This window comes from Octopus bimaculoides, chromosome 24 (assembly GCF_046866305.1).
Source record: "Octopus bimaculoides isolate indiv1 chromosome 24, ASM4686630v1, whole genome shotgun sequence".
In the NCBI taxonomy this organism is placed as follows: domain Eukaryota; kingdom Metazoa; phylum Mollusca; class Cephalopoda; order Octopoda; family Octopodidae; genus Octopus; species Octopus bimaculoides.
The window spans coordinates 15,708,282-15,733,281 of NC_142951.1; the positions used below are offsets into that span (position 1 = coordinate 15,708,282).

The following is a 25,000-nucleotide window of genomic DNA, read 5'->3' on the forward strand; positions in this document are numbered from 1 at the left end:
ATATATATATATCATCACCATCATCATCATCATCGTCTTTTGACGTCCATTGTCCATGCTGGCATGGGTTGGACAGTTTGACCAGGGCTGGCAAACCGGAAGGTTGTACTAGACTCCAGTCTGATTTGGCATGGTTTCTATGGCTGAATGCCCTTCCTAACACCAACCACTCCAAGAGGGTAATGGGTGCTTTTACATACCACCAGCATGGGTGCCAGTTGCATGACACCAGTGTCTGCCACGACTATGATTTCTCTTGGCTTGATAGATCTTCTCAAGCATGGCATATTACCAGGGGTCTTGGAAATATATCATTGCACCCCGTGAGGCCCAACACTTGAATGGTGCTTTTTAGATTGACTCTAATGTACTCAGTCAATCATTTAATATAATATCCAATAACATTTCTTTTTAAGAGTTGCTCCAGCATGGCCTCAGTCCAATAACTGAAATCAGTGATCATCATTTTGTCTAGTTTAATTAGGCAATTAGGGTTATCAACATAACATTACAATAGCAGAAATTAAGACATTGGACAATTGCTATTCCTGCCTCACAAGAGCCGCTCTTCTGTACAGGACACAAGTCCCTTGTAAAGGAACTCCACCTTCTACTGGTGGTGTTTCATTTTCTATGAAATGGACTTTGTAGAACGACATAGTAGACTGTTTGGTTAAGGAATTGAACCAGCGACCTTAGGATTATGAACCTAACATCTTCAATCAACAGGCTATGTGTCTTCACTATAGGATTCTTACCTTTTGAGATAGAAATTTTAAAGAAACAAGATACTCAAATTTATTAACATTTAGAAGTGAAAAAGGAAATAATTTTTTACTTGTAGCTCAATCTGGCAATCCTCTTGGTATGAGGTAAATTTGGCTGTTATTACTTGCAAGTTAGGTGTGGCTGTGTGGTAAGAATCTTACTTCCCAACCACATGGTTCTGGGTTCACTCCTATTGTATGGCACCTTGGGCAAGTATCTTCTACTATAGCCTTGGGCCGACCAAGCCTTGTGAGTGGATTTGGTAGACATAAACTGAAGGAAGCCTGTTTTATATGTGTGTGTGTGTGTCTTTGTGTCTCTCTCCTATCCCATTGTTTGACAACTAGTGTTGGTGCGTTTACATCCCAATAGCATAGCAGTTCAGCAAAAGAGACTGATAGAACAAGTACCAGGCTTCAAAAGAACTAAGTACTGGGTTTGATTCATTTGGTCAAAAACTCTTCAACGTGGTACCCCAGCACTGTCACAGTTTAATGACTGAAACAAGTAAAAGATATAAAACTAAAGACAAAAGCTATAACATGCTTCTGCACCCCCCCTTTATCTGATGTGTGTTTGAAGATGTTTAGCTCTGTTCTAAAAGAGATTTGACTGCTATTTCTAAAGGGCAACTGATGGCATAGAAGCTACCTCTATTGCGTAATACCCTAGATTGTTGATTGAATTACCAACCAGCATGGACAGACTTATTGTAATAATATCTATTATAAATTAAATGTTACTTTAGCTGGTTACATAACTAATCTGAGCAATGATAGTGAACCTCTTTAGACTGGTGTGGTAACAGGTCTGCTTCCCAACCACATGGTTCCATTCAAAACCATGCATAGCACCTCAGGCAGATGTCTTCTACTATAGTCCAAGGCTGACCAAAGTTTTATGAGTGGATTTGGTAGACAGAAACTGAAAGAAGCCCACAGTGCATGCACACGCCTGTGCGCACACGCACACACACACGCACACACACACACACACACACACACACACACACACACTTGTTTCAGTCAATGGACTTTCTATTTCCATTCACCTCAGCAATGTAACTACACACGTGCTGTTTGTGATTTCTTTTCCTTCTTTGGATTCTTCCCTTTCTCCTTTCCAATGAAGAGCTATGCTCGGAACATCAAAAACTCTCTCTTTTTATTGGGTGCCAAACTAATACATTCCTTGTGCACATCTTCTTGTTGTTTGTTATTGTTAATTCTATTGTTCATTTATTTGAATTTACTATCTATCTATCTATCTATCTATCTATCTATCTATCTATCTATATGTATATATATGTAAAATTATCAAATTATAATCATAAATTAATACACTCCCTATGGTTTTCTCTTGTATTGTACTATATATTCTATGTTTTGTAGAATGATACATTAAGGAGACACACAGACACATACACATAAATATATATATATATATATATATATATATATATATATATATATATATATATATACATACATACATACATACATACATACACAATGGGCTTCTTTCAGCTTCCATTTATCAAATCCACTCACAGGGCTTTGATCACCATAAGGCTATAGTACAAGACACTTGCCCGAACCTGTAACCATGTGCTTGGGAAGCAAGCTTCTTACCACACAACCACGCCTATTTTTAGAATGACATTGTCAACCAGATGTGAGAGGCTGGATCTGGCCAGTTTGATCATAAAGCTGATAGAACATTTGGGCTGGACATGGCTGGTTTAAATGCTAAGTGTTAAATGTTTTAAGAAAATTATTATTTGAATACACGAAAAGTTTTGTGTTGTTTTTGTTATTTTCCTTGCAGTTGAAAATGAAATGGACAAAATGAAAAAGAAGGAAAAAATCAGCAAGCACGAATTGCGACGGTTCATCTTTAACATCAGCAACAAAATACCGAACAACTACACAAGCTTTATTGACTGTGCGAGCAGCATGCAGGTATGAAGGGAGGCAACTTTATATTCACTTTACATCTCCAAAAAAATGTCACAGCAGTAATCATATTTACTACATCATGCTTAGATGTACAACCAGCTTTCTTTGTTTCTTTCTTCCTCTCTTCTTTCTCCATGACCATTGTAGGATGTTGTAGCAATATGGTGGAGCTTATTCCAGATTTCAGACAATAAGCAACGAGAGAAGAATTTGCAGGGAATGCTCTTTTATTACATTTTGCTCCAACTAGTTAGCAACACAATCTGTGTCCGATATATTGCAAGCAGGGAGCAAACCCCTACCATCTAGCAATGAAAAAGATCAGGATACCAGTCTGGTTTTTAGGGTATTTCCCTTTGTCTGTACTAGACACCCGTCTGCTAGACATGGCATTCGTTGATCTTACCTTGCAATATATAGAAAAACAAGTGACGTTCAGCTGCTGATTTTCCAACAAGCAAAGTAACTAGTTCTAAAATCTCTATAAAAGATGTAAGCAGTAGATTGCCCTCCCCCCTCTTGCCTTCTCCAGGTACATGACAGAATTTGTGTTGAACTCTGCAATGAAACACTTGTCATTTGCACAGAACTGTGCCTCCTCATTATACCTTCAGTACATACATACACATGTAAATACATATATACATTCATATATTCAGGCATACATACATATATAGACATACAGACACACATACATACGTACATACATACATACATACATACATACATACATAAACAAACAAACATACCTACATATACACATACATACGGAGACATAATGCATACATACATGCATACATATATGCATACATACATACATAAACAAACATACATACCTACATAGGCATATATATATATATATATATATATATATATATATATATATATATATATATATATATATATACATACATACAGAGGCATGCATACATACATACATACATACATACATACATACATACATACTTGCATCTATGCATGCATGCATAGATGCATACATTCATGATGGCTGCAACTCAATTTCAAACAATGCCACCATTGCTTGGTTGTCCTCTTAAAGCAATCTAGATGTAGCTTTTCAGTTCTGCAAGAGAGACTTACACGCTTTTGCTCAGACGTGGCAATGATGGGCATATCTTACAGCAGTTGTTCAAGCAGTTACCACTGACACTGTCACATGCCTTCATTCCATTACCGAATTTTTCATTGAGTAATTTTCTCTTTCTTGGCTACGGCCTAACATAAGTAAGCAACACATAATAGAAATGTTAAAAATCAGTTGATGCCTGTATCTGAAGTTTTTAAAAACAAAGAAAGGCCTTGTACAGGGGCCAACCCCACTCTCTAAACAACATATGCATGGTCAAGCAATTAATAGCTAAACCAGTAACCCTACCAAGCCTGCTTGGTAAGGAGGGTGGTTTTCATTGGACCCCCTACAGGATGGAAAACAAACCTTACCAAAGGGCAGATGAACTCAGCTGTAAGTGAGAGATCCCTTAACATTTATCTAGACATCTCTCTAGGAGAGGGAGAATGCATACATACATACATACATACATACATATCACCCACTCCTCCCTCACCTACTTTCTTTTCTCCACTTCCCCTCCTCCAAACTGATTTTCACTGTGTCCACCTAATCCCCATCTCTAATCATCTAATCACTCTAGTGCACTTGTTTAAAACCTCTAAGGATCAGAGAGGTTTAGACAAGCATGCTTGAGTGAAAATAGCCTATTCTCTCTCTCACAAATTCACTTTGTACCCCAACTTTACATCTTTCCGTCTTTTTCCTGATGTTGAAGCCATGTATTCACCTCTTCAGCAAGACACTTGCTGCTCTCTCTCTATCATACTTTCATATCTCTTAATACTACACTCCAATCATTTGAAGGGTCTTGACTTGTGAGTTACTTGGTGACCACACCAATGCTAGTGTTATGAAAAAACATCCAGTGGTTGACATTAGGAAGGGCATGCAGCCATAGAAACCATACCAAAACTGACATTAGAGCCCAGTGTAGCTCTTTAGCTCATCTGTTTGTGTTGAATCATCCAACCCCTATCAGTATGAAAAAGGTCTCATTAAATGATGATGATACATTGCAAGGCCTTCTGAAGATTTAAAGGATGATGGTTAAAACAAGATACTTTCATTCATGACCTTGCTCCCATATAGGTAACCAGTCAAAATCTACTCTGAATTAAAAAGAGAAAGAGAACATACCTACATACATATCCACCCACCATTTCTCTCTCAAATTTGGTATTAAATATATTTTTTTTCTGCTATATTGTTTTATTTAACCATAGCATTGTTTTTGTTTGTTTTTTATCTCTACCAGATAATCTATCAGTTACTTAACTCAGTTCAAGTTAAACTCTTTGTTCTCCATTCTGTTTTGCATTATCGTTTATAATCTCTAATATTAGTTTACATAATTTAGATGTTCAGACATATCATGGTGAGGCACCTTATGTTATGTGAGACATAAATATATAAAACATGTTATCTCTGAATAAAGTTTTACATGTCCTGCTGTGACAAGTAACTGATCAGTTATTTGTAGAGATAAAAAAATAACACAGTTAACAAAAAACCAAGAACAAGTTTAATATCTAGTAGTACAATTAAAAAGAAAATAGTAGAAAAAATAGGATTTAGGTCTGTAATTTAAGAGAGAGAGAGGATCAGTTGTCGGTCAGCAGTGCAATTACTGGAACAGTCATCTGGCAAGGAATATATATATGTGCACACATGTACACACACACACATGTACACACACACGTACACACACACGTACACACACACACACACACACACACACACACACACACACACACTTTTCTTAAAGCTGCAAAATTATCACAAAACTGTTTCTCAGTTGTGATGCAAACTCTTTCATTGAAAAAAAAATCCATCACAACTGTCTGACGAATGGGAGCGTGAAATTCTAAGCAACAGTTTTTGTGATAATTTTGCAGCTTTAATAAAAGCATATTACTCTACCTTTGGTATTTGAGTACTATTTTTTCCACCTTGTTTTGCATTTTTGTGCTCACTTCTGTGTGTGTGTATGTATGTGTATGTATATATATATATATATATATATATATATATATATATATATATATATATATATATATATATATATATATGTATACTTATGTTATATTCTGTTAGGAACATGGTACAGTACAGTATAAATCTCATCCATCTTCAGAATTACCCAGTACTGTCAGTCGTATTATTATATACTTCCAAGTTTAAGTTTGGGCATTCATCATGTGTGAATGTAAAATTGAAAAAATTGGAGTCAAGTAGAAAGAGTAGGGTTGGACATTTATTTATTATTTGCTACAATTGTTTCAACGCAATGTAATTCTCCAAGAATACAGGTATTTGATTATGCAACTGTTTGTTTGAATAATGAGATCTAGTTGTGTTTCCTCAGGTGATATACGAGTGTTATCTCTATTAGTTTAAAATCATCAACTTCAAGGTCATCTTTTCTGGTCGTTGTTGTTTGAATTTAGTAGCGGCTGATAGACACATGGTGTTTGCCGTCGGACTGCTATGAATGGTAGTAAATGGTATTCCTATATATTACTCTTTACTCTTTTACCTGTTTCAGTCATTTGACTGTGGCCATGCTGGAGCACCGCCTTTAGTTGAGCAAATCGACCCCAGGACTTATTATTTGTAAGCCTAGTACTTATTTTATCGGTCTCTTTTGCCGAACCACTAAGTTGCGGGGACGAAAACACACCAGCATCGGTTGTCAAGCGATGTTGGGGGGGACAAACACAGACACACAGACATATACACACACATACACACACACACACACACACACACACACACACACACACATATATATATATATATATATATATATATATATATATATATATATATATATATATATACTTATATACGATGGGCTTCTTACAGTTTCCATCTACCAAATCCACTCACAAGGCTTTGGTCGGCCCAAGGCTATAGTAGAAGACACTTGCCCAAGGTGCTACGCAGTGGGACTGACCCCAGAACCATGTGGTTCGTTAGCAAGCTACTTAACACACAGCCACTCCTACGCCTATACATATATTCTTTTTTTCTGTTTTTTTTTTAATGTTTCAGCTGCAAAGCTGCGGTCATGCTGCAGCACTTGTATGTGGTTTGCAAGATTCTTTATGTGAATTCGTGTGTTGCAGCATATTTTATTGTGTCTGGGGAGAGTCATTCTCTTTTAGTGCCTTATTAATAATTTAACACACTCACCAGTCTGATTTCCACTCATTACTAAAATTTTCATTGCAACTTGCAGCCTTTTGAATAGTTGTTGCTTCTGTCAATATCGGAATTGCATTCATTCCTTTTTATTTGTTTGTATGCATGCATGTGCACCAGTGTGTGTGTACATATACATGTATATATGTGTGTTTGTATGTATGTGTGCATGTGTGTCTGTATGTGTGTGTGTGTGTATTTGTGTGTGTACCTCTGTCTCCTTGTGTGTGCATGTTTGAGTGCATCTGTGTATAGGTTTGTGTGACTATGTATGTGCATCTGTTATGTATGGATGTGTGCCTCCACATGTATCCTTGTGTGAAGTGTGTGTGTGTATATGGTCATGTGTTTCAGTCTTCATTTGTATGCATGTATGTGTATATGTGTGTGTGTGTGTGTGTGTGTGTGTGTGTGTGTGCCTGTCTGTCCATATTACCTATGTACCTATCTATCTGTCCATTTACATATCCACATATATAAAGATATACACATATACACACAAACACGCATACACACACACACACACATGACCTATTAACAACACTGTATATATATATACATATGTATATATACATACATACATACATACATATATATATATATATATATATATATATATATATATATATATATATATATATATATATAATCATCGCTTGACAACTGATGTTGGTATGTTTATGTCCCCATAATTTAGCAGTTTGGCAAAAGTACTAGGCTTACAAAGAATAAGTCCTGGGGTCAATTACTTTGACTAAAAGGCAGTGCTCCAGACATTGTTATTAGTAGGCCATGTATATATATATGTATACACCCCAGGACTTATTCTTTGTAAGCCTAGTACTTAATCTATCAGTCTCTTTTGCCAAACTGCTAAATTATGGGGACATAAACACACCAACGTCAGTTGTCAAGCGATGATTGGGGGCAAACACATACACACAAACATACACACACGCGCGCGCGCGCGCGCATACATACAACAGGCTTCTTTCAATTTCTGTCTACCAAATCCACTTACAAGGCTTTGGTTGGCTCAAGGCTATAGTGGAAGACACTTGCCCAAGGTACCACACAGTGGGATTGAACCCAGAACCATGTGGTTGGGAAGCAAGCTTCTTATCACACACAGCCACGCCTGTTTACTTTTCTGTCTTTTTTTGTGTGTGTTTTATTCTGTGCACTTTTCATGCACTTTTGGTTTTCATTGCTGTCTTTTTTTACTCAACTTATTGCTACTTTCTGTCCCATCTTTTACTCTTTTCCGAGGAATTGTAGCTTATTATTATATATTTTATGAAGGCGGCGAGCTGGCAGAATCGTTAGCACACTGAGCAGACAAGATGCTTAGTGGCATTTTGTCTGTCTTTACGTTCTGAGCTCAAATTCTGCTGAGGTCAACTTTGCCTTTCATCCCTTTTGGGTCAATGAAATAAGTACCAGTTGAGTACAGGGGTCAATGTAATCAACTTACCCTTCCCACAAAACTGCTGGCCTTGTACCAAAAGCTGAAAGCATTATCATATATTTATAAACCATCAGATGAATTCATGAGATATACCTAAAGAAAAAGACAAAAAGTCCTGCAATATATTGTTTAAAAAGGATTATTGATATATTCACCAACTTGAATTCCAGTTTACCTTTTCTAAAGACTTGACTCTTTTGTTGCCATATTTTTGTTCTTTCAACTAATTTTGAAAATAATGAAGAAAAATAATTAGTAAAATAAGTTTGCCATTGTTAAAAATGGTGTTTGGAACATAAATTAGCATGAAATTATGGCAGAAGGTCTTAATTTGAGTTACTTTAAAACTGAAAGTTTGCATCTTAGAACCTGGGCCAGTCTCAAGCAGACTTGCTATCAAAAAGGCTAAAATTAATTCTGTAAATGAATTATTGTAAAATTATTTCATCCAACTATCATGAAATGGAAAAAACCTCAACCAATTTTCAAGAATGTAAAGAATTTATCCTTCTTTTGTTTTTCAGATGAGCAAATCAGAAGTAAATCGAGGTGGCTTGCGCAAAGAATGGTACCACAAAATCATATATACTGGCAGAACAAGTGGAACTGATATGGCACTGGTTTATGATATTGTAATCAAGACCCTCCATAAGGTATAGTGGTTTCTTATTCTTCTTTTCACAGGCAACATTTCTAAGCAAAACAAACATATTTGGTCTCACATTTGGCTAAACCCCAACCTTTTATTTTTCTCAAGGTTTAGTTGGGAGGAAGAGGAAGAAGTGGCAGGGGTGGTGGCAACTGTGGCAGCACAACCCCTATGTCTCTCCTTTCCAGGGCCTCTAAGGTCGGTGGGAAGAAGTTATTTCCAGACTGCAGACCCAACACAAATACCTGAGTGGTGGCAGATGGTGGTACAGTAACATGCAGCTATTCATATTTTATGTTATTTTTTATTTCCTAGGTAGCAGAGAGAAAAACAGTGCACATGACTTTTGACAGGGCTTCTGACACAGGTAGGGCAGAGGGTATTCTCAAGCTGGACATCTGATTAAATTGCTTGCATCTGCATCAGAGTGGACTCTTCTAAAAGCACCTAAGCTCCAGATGGTGGTGTTAAAGTGGACAATATGATATTATCTTCTACCTTAGAAGAGAGAGAGGGGGGGAGAGGGGGGTAGAGAGAGAAAGAAAGAGAGAGGGGAGAGAGAGAGAGAGAGAGAGAGAGAGAGAGAGAGAGAGAGAGCACCCTTTCAATGAGCTTCCATACAATTTCCATCTACCAAATTGCATTCATAAGGTGTTAGTTGACCTGAAGCTGTCCAAAGTGCTGGTGGCCAGTTGGTTCAAATCTGAATCACACAGTGAATTGAACTGGGATATTTTATTCATCATCATACTGCTTATAAATTCAAAGGCAACATAAAAGACACCTGTGCAAGTGACACACCAAAGGCACTCTTGCCACTTACATGTAAATGCCACCCATGCTGGTGACACATAAAAGGTACCCATGTTGATAACATGTTGTAGGCACCTGTACCAGTGACATGTAAATGACACCTTTGCCAGTGACACATAAAGGCACCTATGCCATTGATACTTATAGGGACCAGTGCCAGTGACATAAAAGGCACCCATGCTGGTGACACGTAGATGGCACCTGTGCCGGTGACACGTAAAAGGCACCCATGCTGGCAACATGTAAATACTAATATTTTTAGGACTGTCCCTTCTATCAAATGCCTCCCCTTCTTTCTATTCTTTCCTCTCTTCCTTTCTTTCCTTCTCTTTCTTTTAATCCTTCTCTTCCCCTTTCCGCTTTATCTCTTTCCCACTTACCTTATACTTATTGTCTGTCTTTGCTTCCCTCCTCATACCTGTGCCATTCTTTCAGTGTTCTGTTTGGTTATAATCAGAACAAAACGACTCTGGCGAAAGTAGCATTAATTTTCTAAATCATTCAATTTTCTTCAACTGATCATTGGGCGGATTGAGTAAACCTTTCAATAATGAACTTATAATGACTACTGGAAACAGCTGTAAGTCAGATTTACTACAATATGTAGTAATGTAATGACCACTATTTATGCCTTGTCTTACACACACACACACACACACACACACACACACACAGAGGCAAATTTGTTGTTGAAAATGCACTTAAATTTGAAAATCTTGTAATTGTTTAAAATAAATTCATTTACATATAGTCTCAACAATATTCTTTGTTTATCAATGGTAAAAAATTAGAATTATGAATTAGAAAGACATCTTTAAAAAGTTCAATATTAACAAGTTTAAATGTTCATAACAGACAAATTTAGAATTATGAATTAGAAAAACATGTTTAAAAATTACGATGTTGACAAGTTTAAATGTTCATAGCAGTCTATAATATTAAAACTGCATCAATTTGTTTGAATGTACAAAGCTCATTAGTGTTAATAGTGATTGACAAGAATATCATTAAAGCTTCAGTCATACTGCGTTAAGATGGAAAAAAAAACAAGGGAGAAATGAAAATAGTAAAAAAAGGGATTTGGTTTACAATTTCTCTTATCCTCTTTCCGTTGTGTGTAGGAACTTTCACTTGTAATGGTGTGTTTTGGAATCTGGTGTTTTTATAATTTTTTCCACGAGCGGATCTGATTTTTGATTTGTTAAAGTACTGGTGATGTCTTGTTTTTCCAGTGGTCAAGTTTGTCATTCTGCCTGGTTAGCTTCCCTGCGGTGAATGGTCATCAGTCATTCAGTTGGTTGATTCTCTTAAAGAGTCATTTTGTATTTGCTGAAGTTCTGAAGTTTGATTGGTCTGAGAGAGAGGTTGTCAGAGGTTGTTGAAGGTTGGCAAGAGAGGTTGTCAGAGAGAGAGGCATCTTTGTTCCAAAATTTCAGTCTTGCAGGGTAAATATGAAACATAATAAATGAGAGACTTACTTGAGATCACCGTTGTCGCATTAGAGAAGCTTGTGAAGTAGAAGCATCCAGTCGTACTCTGACTCATCGTAGCATTTTAAAGGTGAACTTTATGAAGGCTAATTTATTTAAGGTAATATATGAATGTAGTATATATGTATATAAATATATGAATGAAGTGTTTAATGTTTAAGAAGGAAATAAAGAAAGTTAAATAATAACGTTTACACTCACTGATTTTGTTGGAGGTCTGTTATCTCCATTCCAGCCCCTGGTGGCCTAGAAAAGGTTAGAAGGGTCAAGTGGCAAAGACATTATTCTGCTTAGTGAAGGCATCTGGGAAATGTATAACTGCTGTCATTCACAGAAAAACTCTTGTTTTATCGTGGGAAAAGCGCTGTTGAAGTATTAAGTGAAATTTGGCAATTGAGGATCGAATCCACGCTATGCCTGCATAAAGCCACTACAAATACGTTGTGGAATAAAAAATGTATCTACTGTCATGGAGAATGTGTAACTGTAAAAATACAGAATTATCGGAGTAATGGGCATTCAAAAAAGTATGTATGTATAGAAATGTATGAATGAAGTCTTTAATGTTTAAGATTCAAATTTAGGAAGTGCAATAATAATGTTTAACAGTTCAAAACTGTGAGTAGTGAAATGCAGAATTAGGTCAGCTGATTGCGAGAATCAAATATCGATCGCATTGCTAAAATCGGCAAGTGGTATGGATTATTTCCCTTGGGTTGTTTAAATAAAATATTAGTAATATGTAGTAGATAGAAGGAACCATTGGAAGGGCTCTATTATTAATTTTTTTCAACAATCTAAGTATGTCACGAGGTTTCCAGACATGAGTTCTACTCATGTGTCAAATAAAGTATAAAATTGATATTGTCTGCAAAAATTAGAAATTGGACACACAAAAGATCAATATTCAAAGTAATCGAACATAAACAACGAAACCTGTAAAATATTTCTAAATTCAATGGCTCAATTAGTTTCATGAAAATGTTGTATGAACTGTAAGTAAGCAATAAATATTATTATTTGTAAAATAAGTATAAGTGATACAGGGTGTCCCAACTGAATGTGGTGTGGAACTTTGGTTTCATTTTTTAAGAAATTTAAGCAGAATTATTGGAGTTATGTGCATTGAAAGTATACATGCCTCAAGAAAGAGCGATAATAAGGTTTAACAGTTCAAAACTGTAAGTAGTGAAATACAGAATTAGGTCCACTGATCATGAGAATTAAATATTGATTGCTTCACTAAAAACTAACAACTGTAAGTGCAGGTGCTATGGGTTATTTCCATTGAGTGTTTCAAAGAAAATATTGTGCAGGTACTATGGGTTATTTCCCTTGGGTGTTCAAAAATAATTAGTTATATGAGATAGATATAAAGATCCCTTCCAGGGGTCATATTATCGACGTTTTCAACAATCTAAAGTATGTCACGACGTTTCCAGACATGAGTTTTACCCATGTGTCAAGTTTCATCAAAATCAATAAAACGATGCAGGAGGAGTTAGATAACACCACAAACAAACACACACCAATTTTCCACATATGTAGTATATATATATATATATATATATATATATATATATACACACATACAGGTGAAGGCTTATGTGGTTAGGGTATTTGGCTCAAGGTCGTGAGTTCAATTCTCAGTGACGCGTTGTGTCCCTGAGCAAGATATTTTATTTCACACTGTTCCAGTCCACTCAGCTGGCAAAAATGAGGACCCGTATTTCAAAGGGTCAGCCTTGTCACATTCAGTATCATGCTGAATCTCCCTGAGAACTACGTTAAGGGTACACGTGCCTGTGGAGTGCTCAGCCACTTGCACGTTATTTTCTTGAGCAGGCTGTTCTGTTGATCGGATCAACTACATCCTTTGTCATCATAAGCAATGAAATGCCAGTCAGTCAGTCAGTCATATATATATATATATATATATATATATATATATATATAGAGAGAGAGAGAGAGAGAGAGAAAGAGAGAGAGAGAGAGATAGAGAGAGGTGGATGAGAAAACGTTTATGAGACACCATGTTACAAAACTCTTGGTTGTTTAATTTGCTGTTGAAGGATGCTGAAGTGCATGGCGGTGGTAAGAAAGTCAGTTCTTATATTGCATTATTGACTTGTGAAGAACCTGTTGAGGAGACGTTCTTGAAATATGTTGCAACATCTGCAGAACAAGCTGAATATCTTGAGAATAAAATTCTCCGACGGAATATGAACTGCATCAGGTAATAACTGTGAATTTTTGTTATTTAGTTCCTTGCTGCCCAGTGACATGAATTCTCTACCGCTTAACACTTCTCATACCAATTCTTGAATTCTTCGATCAAAACTAATATTTAAATATTAAAGTCTTCTGTCATAATTTTATGTGAGAAATTGTTGAGAATTTTTTCCAATTTCTAAAACTCAGTTTAATGTAGGAATAAAGTGCAAAAGTTATATGACCAAATACTTCCATTTTAAAATTTTTTCCAACAGGTGCAGGCTTAACTGTGTGGTAAGAAACTTACTTCCCATTCACATGGTTCTGGGCTCAGTTCCATTGCATAGCACTTAGGAAAGTGTCTTCTATTATAGTCTGTGAGTGAATTTGGTTGATGGAAACTGAAAGAAGCCTGTCATATACATGTGTGTGTGTGTGTGTGTGTGTGTGTGTGTGTGTGTATGTATAATATTAAGTATGTTTTTAAAAGTATGGGCTATTTACAGAGTGCTCATAGAGAGCCAATGCAAAAAAAATACATTGAGAAGATTGAAAATACAAATCATAGGCAGCCAAACAGATTTCCAAATGCATAAATGGAAACATTCAATCAAAGTAGTTGAATGATATATATTTATGCACATCAACATAAATCATGCATGTATAGCCATAAAGATTCTCCAAGGGAATAATGAATAAAACCAAACATACATAAAAATATAGAAGAAATATAAAAATATATAAAAATACATATAAAATTACATATAAATAAAATTCACATGTAAGGAGTTATACACGATAAATATAAGAGGTGCAAAACGAATGAGAGGTTGATAAATAAAAATGTCAACCTTTAAAATGGCAAACTGCCTAAATTGTCTAAAAATCACATATACACCTAGGATATAAGATAGAAATAACGCTAGAAATCAGGTTAAGAAAAACAAATAAAACAGGATCCAAAAATAGGAGGGCGTTCCATCTATGGCTGTTTCAGGGGTACATTACCAGTCATGGTTAAAAAGTAAATACTTTGTATATGCAATCTCCCCATCATCAGGATGATGTCCTCTCTGGTAAATACTATTGTACTAATAATCTAGCAGAATCAAGAATTCCTAATAAAGTGTTTCACAGCTTGTATGCAAATGATCCCATGTTTGCTATGAGTGGAAGAATCCAAATATTTGGGAATCACAATTATATCTACAACCATTATTCTAATTCAGTTCCCTTGTAGATCTAATTCTATAGGTTTTTAGAAATGTAGAATGAAATCTATGGTTACAGGTGGGGATCGTGTCTGAAAACTTATTTAACATACTAGCCTTATATAATTTAAGGATTAAATATGATTCCCTTACACACAATATACACCAATCAGAACCATTACCATATGGAGGAGCCCTTGCAATTATGGCCCATGTCAGTTCATAAGGCAAGTTACTATCCCTAAGTTTATTTCAGCATGCAGGAGAAGGGTCTGGAAGCTCAAAGATTCTGTGAATTGACAGAGATTTAGAGACTTATTACTCGAAGCCTTTGACAAAATAGTAGGGGATATAGCTTCACACGGTGTAGAAGACAACTGGAGGTTTCTACGGGACAACCTGCTAAGGGACACTGACCAGATCTGTGGATGGTGCAAAGTCCCCTCTCGACCCAAAATAACGTAGTGGTGGAATAATGTTGTTGACAGGGCTATTAGACAAAAGAAACAGGCTTGGAAGGACTGGAAGAACGGTGGTAGCAGGGAATTGTATCAGACTGCCAGAAGGGAAGCTAGGAGACAGGTTTATTTAGCCAGAGGGGAAGCAGATAAGAAAAAATTTGCCAATGTTCTGCACCATGAGGACCAAAGACTTGAGGTATTTCGTGTTGCAAGACAGTGTAGGAGAGAGAATAGTGATGTTGTAGGAGAGAAATGTGTTCGCATGGATGATGGTACACTTGCACTAAACGAGGCAGTAAAGATAGAGGTTTGGAGATGCCACTACGAAAGGTTGCTCAATAAAGAGAATGAATGGAAGAAAGAGAGTCTGCTGAATGTCGACCCAACAGAGGGACCAGCTATTTGAGTTGACAGTACCATGGTAGATAAAGCAATTAAGAATATGAAGACAGGGAAAGCCCCCGGTCCATCAGGGATCAATGCAGAGATGCTCAAAATATCTGGCAGTGTCGGCTATAGCCTAGTCACCCATATTGTTAATCAGGTGATACATGAAGGAGTCATACCCAATGACTGGTGTAGCAGCACCATAGTCAACTGCTACAAAGGTAAAGGTGACACTTTAGATACAAATAATTACAGAGGTATCAAGTTGTTAGATCAGGTAATGAAAATCACGGAGAGGGTCATAGCCCAACTAATTAGGGAGAGAGTTAGTTAGATGAGATGCAGTTTGGGTTTGTGCCAGGGAAAAGCACCACTGATGCTATATTTCTGGTAAGACAGCTTCAGGAGAAATACCTAGCCAAAGATAAACCTCTGTACCTGGCTTTTGTTGACGTGGAGAGAGCCTTTGATAGGGTCTCCCGATCCCTTATCTGGTGGTCAATGAGGAAACTAGGGATAGAAGAATGGTTAGTGAGAGCTGTGCGAGCCATGTACAGTGACGCTGTCAGTAAAGTTGGCAATAAGTACAGTGAAGAATTCCGGGTAGAGGTAGGAGTCCACCAAAGTTCAGTCCTCAGCCCACTCCTATTTATCATAGTCTTCCAGGCCATAACAGAGGAATTCAAGACAGAATGCCCCTGGGAGCTCCTCTATGCTGATGACCATGCACTAATTGCTGAGTCACTATCAGAACTAGAGGAGAAGTTTCAGGTGTGGAAGCAGGGACTAGAATCGAAGGGCCTTAGAGTCAACCTAGCTAAAACCAAAGTCCTAATAAGTAGGAAGGTAGATAAAACACAAACCCCCTTCGGGTAGATGGCCCTGCTCAATCTATAGAAAAGGTGTAGGTAGAAACTCTATAAGATGTACACAGTGCAAGCTATGGACACATAAGAGGTGCAGCAATATCAAAGGAAGGTTAACTAGGAAGTTAGTTTTTGTATGTGGCAGATGTTCAGGAGCAATAAACACTGAAAATGTGCAGAAAACAACTTTGGCCACATTCCAGGGAGAAAAACTAGACTTAGTTGATAGCTTCTGCTATCTAGGTGACCAAGTTAGTAGTGGGGGAGGGTTAAACTGTAGAACTGACGAGTCCTATTGTCTGTTAACGGAAATTATTGAGAAGTATCAAAGATGTTTGTCTAGCAAGTGATTTGACCTGAGATTGTGTGTCAGGTACAAAATGGAAGCCAAGTATTAGTTAAATCTCATAAACATCTATTATATACAAGTGCAGCTGTGTGCTTCCCAACCACATGGGTTCAGTCCCAATGCATGGCACCTTGTGCAAGTGTTTTCTACTATAGCCTGGGGTTGATCAAAGCCTTGTGAGTGGATTTGGAAGATGGAAACTGAAGGAAGTCTGTTGTATATATATATATATATATATATATATATATATATATATGTATGTATGTATGTATGTATGTGTGTGTGTGTGTGTATACCCTCCACCCCACCTGGTGTTGGTGTTTTTACACCCCTGTAACTTAGAAGCTTAGCTAAAGAAACTGATAGAATAAGTACTAATGTTAAGAAATAAGTCCTGGGGTCAATTTCTTTGGCTAAAAAAACCCCTTTAAGGCAGTGCTCCAGCATGGCCACAGTCAAATGACTGAAACAAATAAAAGAATAATGTTAAAATGTCTGCCACATCAACCGTGACCTGTTCACTGGTGTGGTTCCACTGCAATGAAGTTGAGTTTTTGTGTGGTTTTGAATGATTAAAATGTATTGTTGATGCTGTAAGGTAGGGATTCTCAACCATTTTTGTTATCTATGGATCCTTTTGATTACAACTTTATTCAGGTGGACGCCGCCTTCCCCAACCACCTGATGTTTAAAAACTAGTTTTATAGAAACTTCTTTCAAAATTCCCATTTTGTTGTTCATACATTAACTTGCAGAAGGTGAAACATTAGAGAAAGAAACCAATACATACATCTAAAGCAGAAAAAACATTTTCAAAGGCCTTTAAGATACTAGGGTGGATTCCGAATTTACTATTTTGTTGTGTGGACCCCTGAAAATCGTATATGGACCTTCAGGGCTTATATAGACCCTGGCTGAGAACCAAGTACCGTATCGGTTTTAAGAAATAATTAGCAGTGTAAGGGAGACAATTCTCAACGAACTTTCATCATTAGAATGCTTAGACTCGTTAAACTTTACTGTCACTTGGGGAATGTAACTTTCTTTTAGCTTTTTTTTTACTTGTTTCAGTCATTGGACAGCGACCATGCTGGGGCACCACCTTAAAGGGTTTGGTCGAACAGATCGCCCCCAGTACTTTATTTTAAAGTTTAGTATTTGTTCTATTGGTCACTTTCTTTCAGGAGTGGTGCATAAACAGACCAGCTCCGGTTGTCCAGATGCTTGAGGGGTGGGGGATACAAAGATACACCCCTCCACACACACACATGTATATCCTTCACTCGTTTCAGTCATTTGACTGTGGCCATGCTGGGGCACCACCTCAAAGAATTTGAGTCTGCTTTTTTTAAAGCCCGGTACTGATTCTATTGGTTTCTTTTGCCAAACTACTTAGCTCTGTGGATGTAAACACACCAACACCGTCACAATCTTCTCTCTTGCATCCTTTATTTACTGATTCGTTTTCTTCTTTATTTATGTATACCCCTGTAACGGTCTTAACTTTGCCCTTGGTTTAAATATAATTGACCAATTGTTGAGCTGGACGGACTTTGGTCAATTCCATTACTGACAACAGGTGGTGGTCTCTAGAATATTTCACTCAGAACACCATTATAAGAACTCTACGGTTTTTGTTTTGGATAAATATTAATTAGCCCTATTCACGATATCATAAGTACTATTCTTTTTCTAGATATATTGGTAATTCCTGTCTTATTTTAGTACTAGCTTCATTTCACTACTATTTATACACCCTGGTTCCCCCTTATATAGAAATAACCCATAGATATTCTCTTAGATCACTGCTAGTTCACTCTTTTGCCTATTGACTTCAAGCTCCACACCAGAAGATGGTATGATTTTCATATATTGAGCCTTCTGGTCACATCTTGGGGCCCTGTTCTTTCCTCTTCCCTCTCCCCTTCGTTTATTTTATTTTATGCATTTGTATTCACTCTGACGAAACTCCATGTACTAGATTGAATGTGCTGTGAAGATTGAATGTGCTATGAATTTCTTTCGTACACACTGACAAACATCGTCAGTGGAAACGGTCGTAAGAAATGTTATGTCATATTTTGTATTAAAAAATAATCAACCAATGTTGGTCAATTTGTTTGTTTGTTAATCAAAAGTTTTCTCCATTTTCTGATTATTTAAATTTGATTCCTGATAAACTTTTTGTTTCTTCTGTTGTTACCTGTACCCTATGAGCATAGTCTACCTGCATACACCCATGCCCAGGGATAGCATAGATAATTGATACTGATAGTAAGAAGGGATACTATTATCACTTAGACAGTTATTACAACCACTAACTCTGCTTACACACACACACACACACACACATACACACATATATATATATATATTGACAAATGTCTTTTACTATAGCATTGAACTAACCAAAGCCTTGTGAGTGGATTTGGTTGATGGAAATGGAAAGAAACCTGTTGTGTGTGTGTGTGTGTGTGTGTGTGTGTGTCTTTGTGCCTGTGTTTGTCCTCCAACACTAGTGTGCTTACATCCCTGTAATTTAGAGACCAATAGAATAAATACCAGGCTTTGGAAAAATATTAATCACTGGGGTTGATTCATTCAACTAAAACTTCTTCAAGGCAGTGCCCTAGTATGGCTGCAGTCTAGTGATGGAAACATGTAAAAGATATGAAGGAAAAAGAGAGAGAATATATTTTCCACACTTTAGTAAAATAATGACTTTGTTTACTAATACTGATTTCAAACGTTGGCGCAAGGCCAGCAATTTCAGGAGAGGAGGTAGGCTGATTACTTCAAACCCCAGTGCTCGACTGTTTCTCATTTTATCGACCCCAAAGGGATGAAAGGCTAAGCTGACCTTGGCACAATTTGAACTTAGAACATAAGGACAGAAGACATGCCACTAAACATTTTTATCTAGCATACTAGTGATTCTGCCAGCTTGTTGTCTTAGTTTCCTTATATTTATTTACAATTTTGGCACAAGGCCAGCAATTTCAGGAGTGGGGTAAGTCAGTCACATCAACCCCCCACTGATCAACTGGTATATATTTTATCAACTCTGAGAGGATAAACAGCAAAGTTGATCTTAACAGAATTTGAACTTAGAACGCAAAGATGAATGAAATGTCACTAAGCATTTTACTAACAATTCTGCCAGTTTTGCTGCCTTATTTTGTTTACTAAATTTACTTACTTTCTTTGTTGTTCTTCCTTCTAGCTTCATGTGTATTGATAAAGGTGTGCCTATACATGTACCCAAAGTAAAAAGTCATGGTAAGATTTACTTCTGGAATACTGACGAGGTAATTATGTAAGAGTTTCTTGTCATTTCCTTCATTTGGCCTATCTAGTTTCCTCATGCTTGTGAGTCAAAGATGGATACTGTTGGTAGGGTTTACTCACAGCAGCAAAGAAGTCAATCTCAGCACTGAGCAATAAAATATGCATCCCTTATACCACATTTATCCCCTGTAATCTAGTAACAGTGAACCGTGATGAAATCAATAATGATTTCATCATCATCATTGTCATCATTTAATGTCTTTTGTTAAGGTTATCTCTACAGCACTAATTTTGTTATGATGTTTCATATCCAAGATGCCAGATATAAAGAAACAATGAGATTATAGATGGTCGAGGTGAAGCGTGGTGAAACCATCTAATAATGACTCTGTTCAGAAGGCTAAAATAAAACATATAATGTGTCAGTTGGATAGAGAGAGAGACACAACTGAGTAGAAGGTTTAAGAGATTTATTGATGTTAACATGTGTCTGTGCATGTGCCATGTATACAGAATAATAGACAGGCCGTTATGAGAACAAAGTGTATATGTGTGTAGACCTGGATGAGTGCATTAAGTACATATAAGAATAGTAATGAGGAAGAAAACAGTGAGAGAATCTATAATGAGAAGTTAGATGAATGTTTAGTCAATTGTACATAGTGACTGAAATACTGTATCGAGAAGTTTGCAGCATTGATGCAGAGCCGGTGTGGTATGTGTCATACAAAGTTGTGGCTGTAATGCTGCTGCCTGGGTCACTTGTATAGGAGTTCTTTGCTGTTAACCATGGTGAAGTAATTCATGAACAGTGCTATGTTAGAACCTGTGCAGTGTTGCTGGTTGAGTTGTGTATGTAGAGCTGTCATTGACGTCATTAAGAAGATGGTAGCAATGAAGAAAAAGATTGCCATAATGCTGTTGGACAGGTGTTGTCTGGCTCGCAGGTTGTATATTTGTGGTTGAGCCCTGGTGAAGTAATTCATGAACAGAGCTGTGTTGAAGCCTGGTCGTGTTGCTGTTGGATGGGTGTTGTTGTCTGACATTGTCCCTGGAATTGGCTGTGTCTTGTGTGGTCATTGGCTAGACTTTAAAAGGTCTAGAATCAAAGACTTCGAGACGAGGTGAAGCTGGGTTTTTATAAATAACTGTAGGCTCAAATTGGATTGTGAACAGGCTGTTTCACATGATCTTATTTAGGGGCTCTGATTGGTTATACACTGCATATTGGCACGACAGAGTAAGAGACAAATTGCGCCAGGACCAACCAATCAGAGTAGTGGACACAACGGGGTTCAAATACCAGCCAAAGGTTAGCTGTTATTTGCAACTGGTTGTTTTAATGGCGGAACAAACAGGACATAAAGATTATAAAAATAGCGATTCTCACTTTGAAACTAATGACTTTGAAAATCTTTTTAGATTACAGAACGCCTCACTCTCTCATGTATCCATGTTTAAAATTTCAGCGTGATCGGATGAACAATACTCGAGTTATAAGCGCACAAACAAACAGACAGACAGAATGGATTTTATATATTAAGATTTTGGGACGGTCATTTTTTTTTATTTTGCCAAATAAACACACACACTATATATTCGTTTTTCACTCATTTATTACTGTTCTTATTTTATGTCCATTGTCTGGAAATGTTTCATCAGACATTTGTGACCTCTTCAGCAACATCTTCTGTCCTTGTGTATCCTTCTGCTCCACTTAATCAATTCTGTCCTACTGTGATGTGTATCCTTATCTGTGCATGCATTTGCATCTGTGTGACTCTGTGTGTGTGTGTGTGTGTGTGTGTGTGTGCACATGCATGTGCATACACATGTCTGTGTTTCACTTGTGCTTATGTGCGTATATATGGCCTTTCCCACTACACTGTTTATATCCGTGGCCTTTATATTGTTGTTATTGTTATCGCCATTGTTCTTGGTGGTACTTTCACCCTCCCCTCACCTACATTTTCTCTTCTGTTGCTGCTGCTGCTGTTCTTGACCCTTTTGGTATTGCTTTTGTATCTTTCTATGTTTGTGTGTCCATTCATGTTGTTATCATCGTTGTTGTTGTCATCATTGTTGTTGTTGTTGTGGCCATTTGTGAAGTTACTCTATGTGTATTTTGTCTGTGTATATGGGTTTGGTTACTGTTTGTATCCATGCCCTTTATATAGTTTTATTTTTTTGTTTATTTATCTCTATTTCTTATATTTATCATAGGTGTGTGCATATCTGTCTTTTGTGTGTATATTACACTGTTTGTACCAGTGTCTTTTTTTCTCCTTTCTGCCTTTAGTCACCATGTTGTGTGGTGGTGGTGGGTGTTATTGTTCCATTTGTTTTCTGTTGAGGCTCAGTATGTTTATTACTATGTGTATGGCCTCTGTAATCTGTCTAAGTGTTGTGTCAGTTCTATGCGTTGATAATACCTTAATCTCTATGTTATTAACCAAGCTTCTATATTCTGCTTGAGCATGTTGATGAGCTAATATTTACGTCTTTGTAACTTAGCCATTTGGCAAAAGAGACCAATAGAATAAGTACTAGGCTTACAAAGAATAAGTCCTGGAGTTGATTTGTTCGACTAAAACCCTTTAGGGCAGTGCTCCAGCATGGCCGGAGTCAAATGACTGAAACAAGTAAAAGACTAAAAGGACTACATATAATGTAGACCTGCATATATTACTGTTGAAACCATAATGGAACGGTGTTGGTTGGAGCATCTCTGATAAAAGTTCTCTTCTTTTTCAGGGCTGAACTGGGGCATTATATATTAACCACAATGAAAGAAACAGTCTTAATGTCTCCGTTCCTGTTTTATTTCTAGACAAATAATGGCTCACTCTTACTGATACCACTGAAAAACAAGAAGAATAAGGTGTTTGGACTGTTGGGCATTGATACATTACACTGTCCCTCTGAGACGGGTGTGTTTGTTAGCCACGAAATCAAATACTACCAGGTCAGTCAGTTGTCACTTTTGTTTATTACCAAAGTATGGTTTGGTAGAGTTGTTAGAGTGTTGGACAAAAAAAATTTTAAGCATTTAGTTATGACCCTTTACATTCTGGAGGCACATGGCTTAGTGGTTAAGGTGTTGGACTCATGAGTGTAAGATCAGGGTTTTGATTCCTGCTCCAGTCCACTCAGCTGGCAAAAATGAGTAATCCTACAATAGACTGGCATCCTGTCCAGGTGAGGAATATATATACCATAGAAACTGGGGAACCGACTCTATGAGTCTATATCACTTGGAAAGGAACTTTACCATTTTTTAAATTTACATTCTGAGTTCAGATCCCGCAAAAGTTAGCCTTGTCTTTTATTATTTTGATGAGATCAAGAAAATAAATACCAGGGAAGTACTGAAGATTGATGCAATTTTCCTATAAATCAATTAGAATATAATAAAAAAAAAAACTAAGACTACATGTTCTCATTTGTACTGTTGGTGGTTGATTTAATATTCCTATAGATATGAATGGTTGTAGCATGAAAAACACATTCAGTATATGCTATAAAGTATTTGACATTAGGAAGGGCCTCCAGCCATAGAAACCATGTGAAACAGAGACTGGAATACAATGCAGTTCTTAGACCCATTGCTTCCTGTCAAACCATCCAACTCCTACCAGCATGGAACAGAACACAGATATTATATGATGATGTTGATGAATGATTTTACACACACACACACACACACACACACACACACACACACACACACACACACACATATATATATATATATATATATATATATATATATAATTAATAATAATATATAATTTTTATCTTACTAAAATTGACTTGAAACCATGGTACAGAATATAGATTGGTAAAAGTTTTTATTTTTCATTTCCTTTCGAAATTATCCCTAATTTTTGTGGTATATAGTCTTTTGCTGCTATTTCTAGCGAGTAGATGTCCTATTATAGACATCTCTGCATTTTAAATGAATATATATATATATATGGGAGAATATACAAATAATAACAACAGACGAGGACAGGTGGTGTAAATAACAAAAGTATATATTAGTATGACGCTCGGGAATACGGAAAGTCTTTGACGTTTCGAACTACGCTCTTCAACAGAAAGAATACGGAGACAAGGAGAAAAACACGGAGAAAAAAAAAATTGAATATATATATATATATATATATATATATACAGAGAGAGAGAGAGAGAGGCGCAGGTGTGGATGTGTAGTAAGAAGCTTGCTTCCCAACCACATGATTCTGGTTTCAGTCCCACTGTGTGGCACCTTGGGTTAGTGTCTTCTACTATAGCCTCAGGCCGGCTAAAGCCTTGTGAGTGGATTTGGTAGACAGAAACTGAAAGAAGCCTGTCATATGTACATATATATATATGTTATATTTGTGTGTGTGTGTGTGTGCCATTGTTTGACAACCGATGCGGGTATGTTTATGCCCCTGTAACTTAGCGGTTCAGCAAAAGAACCCAACAGAATAAGTACTAGGCTTACAAAGAATAAGTCCTGGGGTCGATTTGCTTGACTAAAGGTAGTGCTCCAGCATGGCCACAGTCAAATGACTGAAACCAGTAAAAGATTATATATATATATATATATATATATATATATATATATATATATATTTAATAATCAATTAAGATAACAAAAGATGGGTTTTGTATTAGTTTTATTGCATATGATAATCATTTCGACACATCCTGTAACTGTCTTTTCTGGATGGGATTTTGTGCATCATACTGTTTTGCATCAGTTTTGCAGTCTGGGTCATGTCAGGTACGTG

The 25,000-nt window shown here is 36.8% G+C and overlaps 1 protein-coding gene across 2 annotated transcripts in view; it reads left to right on the forward strand.

Moving 5' to 3' along the window:
* LOC106877388 (EF-hand calcium-binding domain-containing protein 5) overlaps window positions 1-25,000 on the forward strand; it is a 207,009-nt gene that overhangs the window by 152,192 nt on the left and 29,817 nt on the right. For both annotated transcript variants that reach the window (XM_089341110.1, XM_089341109.1), the window contains exons 14-18: window positions 2,596-2,729; window positions 9,016-9,144; window positions 13,516-13,679; window positions 20,155-20,239; window positions 23,050-23,184. In XM_089341110.1, the coding sequence (XP_089197236.1) occupies window positions 2,596-2,729; window positions 9,016-9,144; window positions 13,516-13,679; window positions 20,155-20,239; window positions 23,050-23,184 (647 nt within the window). The remainder of the gene's footprint in view (window positions 1-2,595; window positions 2,730-9,015; window positions 9,145-13,515; window positions 13,680-20,154; window positions 20,240-23,049; window positions 23,185-25,000) is intronic.